Source organism: Sesamum indicum, linkage group LG13 (assembly GCF_026168435.1).
Source record: "Sesamum indicum cultivar Baizhima isolate 11 linkage group LG13, ASM2616843v1, whole genome shotgun sequence".
NCBI classification, from domain to species: Eukaryota; Viridiplantae; Streptophyta; class Magnoliopsida; order Lamiales; family Pedaliaceae; genus Sesamum; species Sesamum indicum.
In genome coordinates this window covers 6,327,501-6,332,500 of record NC_142669.1, presented here as the reverse complement: position 1 = coordinate 6,332,500, position 5,000 = coordinate 6,327,501, and the positions used below count along the sequence as shown (strand labels likewise).

The 5,000-nt window shown below is 44.0% G+C and overlaps 1 protein-coding gene across 1 annotated transcript in view; it reads right to left on the bottom strand.

The window, feature by feature from the left end:
* The window catches only part of LOC105179845 (ATP synthase subunit alpha, mitochondrial), a 9,685-nt gene that overhangs the window by 3,650 nt on the left and 1,035 nt on the right, over positions 1 to 5,000 (bottom strand). The window contains 1 exon segment of the mRNA XM_088877216.1: positions 4,765 to 5,000. This exon segment is cut by the window's right edge and continues 1,035 nt beyond it. Coding sequence (XP_088733342.1) covers positions 4,765 to 5,000 — 236 coding nt within the window.

Sequence of the window (5,000 nt, the reverse complement as noted above, 5' to 3'; positions counted from 1 at the left end):
ATGACAAAGTTAAAGCATACACATGTCCCTGTCTGGATAAAACTACGACACTTTCCATTGGAATTCTGGACGACGGAAGGACTGAGTACTGTGGCTAGCGGTGTGGGTAAGCCTCTATACCCTGATGCGATAACAAGGGCATGCACGAGACTGGACTTCGCTCGTGTATGCGTGATGATTGACGTTACGCAGAAATTGGAAAAACATATTATCATAATGACGCCAGATGAAGATGGCGGGGAAACTCCATGCAAGGTTGATATCGAGTATGAATGGCTTCCCCCTAAATGCACAGGATCCATGACATTGGGACATTCGGAGAAGGAGTGTTCGTTGACCAAACCTCAAAAACAGACAAAGCCCCCGGTGAAAGTGTATGTACCAAAAGTCAATGTCCCCTCTCCACCAGCCCCCGGGGAGAGAGAAAAGAAACATAAGACCGTGGTTCAGGTGGATGATAAAGTGAGAGGAGATGAAAGTACAAAACAGAATAAACGTTACACATCATCGCAGAAGGAGAAGGGTAACGAAGTGGTTATTTATAATCCTTTTGATGCTTTGAATTCACTGGACGACACAGAAGAGAATACTAGGGGTCCTAACACATGCAGCCCCTCTAGTAGTGATCCATGTTGAATCTCGTAGTGTGGAATGTCTGGGGGCTGAATAAGAGAGACCATCAGCTCGCAGTAAAGGACCTTATCTCGGAATACAGGTTAGATTTTATGGGCATCTTAGAAACTCGTGTTCGTATTAACAATGTCATGCATATTCAGTCGTTTTTGCTTCCTCATTGGAAATGGTTTGTTGATTATGCAACTGTGGGTAACCGTATTTGGGTAGCGTGGGATGAGAATGTTGTGGATGTTCATATTCTTGATTTGGGGAATCAATTTATGCACTGTCGTGTCACTCATAGGGCAAATAGTGAATCCCTCTTAATCACTATTCTTTATGGTGCCTCTGAGATGATTGATCATAGAAGTCTATGGAATACCTTGGAAACATTAGCTCGAGAGCACTCGGATGAGCCCTGGCTGGTGGGGGGGGACTTCAATGCGGTCCGTGAAATGAATGAGGTGTGTGGAGCTTCTGGTGATATAAGAATGGCCATGGAAACACACGACCACTTATTTTTCCAGTGCAGATTTAGTCGTCGGTGTATAACAGAAATTCGGAAAATAGTACGATTCTCGTGGCCCAATAGAGACTGGATGACGGATATTTTATGGGCGTCCCAGAGATGGAGAGGTCAGCACATTATTAACATGTCTTACCGAGCACTATTAGCATCATGTGTTTACCACATTTGGAAGGAGAGAAATTTGAGATGATTTGAGCAAACTGAAAGGACTCCCAGCACCATGGCAGTAGTTATTATCGAGGATATCAAGCAGCGAATACATAGCATTACATTACCTAGTTCAGTCAGTACAAGATCTTTATTTAGACTTTGGCGTATCCCTTGGCCTGTCGAGGGAGACACCAACTGATGACTTCCATGTTGTACTGTACTACAATGTTATTAATGAAACTTACATTTACCCAAAAAAGAATGGCCATGGAAGAATTCAATACTGGTATCCAGGAGGCCGGGTTAATACCATTGCCTATGCAGGGGGAATGGTATACGTGGCATAACTGCAGCACGAACTCTCGGAGTCTATGGAAGAGATTGGATCGAATTCTCATTAATGACAGATGGCTTGCGAGATTCCCTTCCTCATGTTATCATAGCCTTTACCGCGGACTTCAGACCACTCGCCGCTTGTACTGCATGGGGACAGGCAAAGTCAAACTGGAGGTATGTTTCGATTTGACAACTACCTGACACACTCACCTGAATTTATCCCCAATGTGCAGAATATCTGGCAGAATACAATCATTGGGGTTCCTATGTTTGCGGTAACACGTAAACTTAAAGCATTGAAGCCGGTTTTCAGGGAACAAAGGAGGAAGAAGGGGGATTTGACTCTAAACGTTCAATTAGCTAAAGGCTTTCTAGATGAGGCACAACAGCTGGTGAGCTCAGATAGACAGAATGAGGCCTTTTTACAATTAGAACACTACTGCCGCCTGGTATGCAAAAGCGGCAAAACTGGAACAAATCATGCTGCAACAGCGAGCCAAGATGCAGTGGATGAAGGGGGGTGACCAATGCTCTCGGATTTTCTTTCGTAAAATTGCTCAGAGAAGGGTGGCAAGGAGGATACTACAGATAAATGATGATAATGGGACCATCCACACTGAACCAGAAGATATTATCAATGAATTTGTCCGTTACTATCAAAACCTCTTGGGCGGTAATAGACGACAGATAACGTTGGATATTGGCTTTCTTAGACTGTGGGCAAGACATGTTCTCTCTAATGAGGAGGCTGGCCATCTTATATCGGCGTTTACACCGGATGATGTGAAGCAAGCAGTATTTGATATTGCAGAGGACAAGGCCCCAGGACCTGATGGATATTCATCAGGATTCTTTAAAGAAGCCTGGCCAGTAGTGGGACAAGAAGTTACAAAGGCGGTATTGGAATTCTTTAGTACCGGTAAACTTCTCAAACAAGTCAACTCCACACTTTTGGCACTAATACCAAAGGTACACACTCCTATGACTGTTGGTGATTTTAGGCCAATTTCGTGCTGTAATGTGTTATACAAAATTATTGCGAAATTACTTGTCCAACGACTGAGTGTCGTTCTGGACAAGATAATTAGTCCCTGTCATGGAGCGTTTATTCCAGGGCGTAGCATTGGGGACAATATTCTGTTGGCACAGGAACTGCTCACGGGATATAACTAGGTGAGGCTCCGACCTCGTTGTACCCTAAAAGTCGATATAAGGAAGGCATATGATACTGTGGAGTGGGATTTCCTACTTGCGGTCATGCAATTATTTGGTTTCCCCCAAACGTTCACCAGATGGATTGAGGAGTGTGTAACGACGGCGGCATTCTCGATTGGTATTAATGGAAACCCTCACGGTTTCTTCACAGGAGCACGTGGATTAAGACAGGGAGACCCTCTATCTCCCTATCCTTTTGTTCTAGTTATGGAAGTCTTGCATTTGGGATTATTACAACTTATTGAACAGGACTTGCAATTCTCTTACCACTGGAAATGTGAGCCGGCCAAAGTCTTCCAGTTGGGATTCGCAGACGACCTCCTACTTTTCTGTAGAGCTGACTTGGATTCTCTCAGGATCCTCAAGAGGGGATTGGACCGATTTGCAGAATGGTCGGGACTTCGACTGAATGTACAAAAAAGCCATGTCATTATCTCTCGATCAGCACAAGGCTGGAAGGATCAGATCTTAGCAATTATGGGCTTCCAGAAGGGCCAACTACCAATGAGGTACTTGGGCCTCCCTCTACTGTCTTCTAGATTGTCTATATCCGATTGTCAACCACTTCTATTGAATATTGATGCCCGCATTAATGGTTGGGAAGGAATTTCATTATCTTATGCTGGACGTATACAAATCATTAAATCCGTACTATCAGCAATGATGGCGTCTGCATTCATCCTACCGAAGGTTATTATTAAACAAATTGAGAAACGTTTCAGAACTTTTCTATGGAAAGGCACTTCTACGTCGGGATACGCCAAGGTAGCGTGGAAGGATGTGTGTAAACCATTTAATGAAGGAGGCCAAGGAATTAAGGACATCGGTATCCTTAACCGTTCCTTAATAGCAAAGAAGTTATGTGACGTCATCAGATGTGACCGAACATCTATATGGGTTGAGTGGTTGAAGCAGGGACGATTGCACAACACTTCAATTTGGACTACTAATGAAAAGGGAGGATCATGGGGATGGCGAAAAATGCTCCGATTTCGCAGCTCTATCCTACCTATGACGGAATTCCTTATTGGAGAGGGGAGGTCATTCTACTTGTGGAAGGACCCATGGCACCACTTGGGCCCACTTATCGCTAGATTCCCACGAGGATCGAGCCTCCTAGGACTTGATGAATCCGCCAAATTACAAGTAGTCATTGATGAGGGACAATGGCAGTGGCCTTTCATTACTGATTTGGAATGTTTGGAAATCATTTACACTTTACCTCAGATTCATGGAGGGGATGACAGGATCAAATGGCGATTTTCAGAGGGACGACCCACTACACAATCCCTATACAGACTTTTCTGTCCACCTGGACCGAAAGTAGGATGGTCTTCACTACTTTCTGGTACTTTGAAGATTCCCCGACATAACTTCATCCTATGGTTAGCAATTCAGGAGAAGCTACCGACAACTGATAAACCATGGATGAGCCATCCAGGGGGATGTATTCTGTGTGACGAGGGTACAGCGGAGACACACACTCACATGTTCTTCCGATGTCGGTTTAGCAGAGGATGCCTTGCAGCTATACGACAACATATTCGATTTGCTTGGCCAAATCGTGAGTGGACAAGAGACGTGGAATGGGCATCGAGGAAGTGGAGGGGGAAGCATATTGTCAATGTTGCCTATCGAGCATTACTTGGTGCATGCATATACCATTTATGGCGAGAGAGGAACTTGAGACGATTTGAGCAAACCCGTCGGTCGGAAAGTGTATTAGCTACTTGCATCATAGAAGACGTTAAACAGAGGATTATTAGTATTAATCTTTCCAGTTCTATTAGTACATGTGCACTCTATAGACTTTGGCGTATCCCTTGGTCTGTCGGGGGAGCCACCACATGATTGTTGTACTTTACCTCCTTTTTATTAATGAAACTTACATTTACCCCAAGATCTCCATCTTTAATAGCAATATCACTACCAAAGACAACAATCTCTACATTCTCATTCTCAAGATTTAAGGCGATTCCTTTCACACCGCTGGAAAATTCAACCATTTCCCCAGCTTGAATCTCGTTCAATCCATAAACACGTGCAATACCATCTCCAACTGAGACCACTCGACCGATCTCATCCACTTGAAAATTCGTGTAAATGTTGCTAATTCGACTTTCTAATAGAGTGGTTAGTTCTGCAGCTCTGGGAG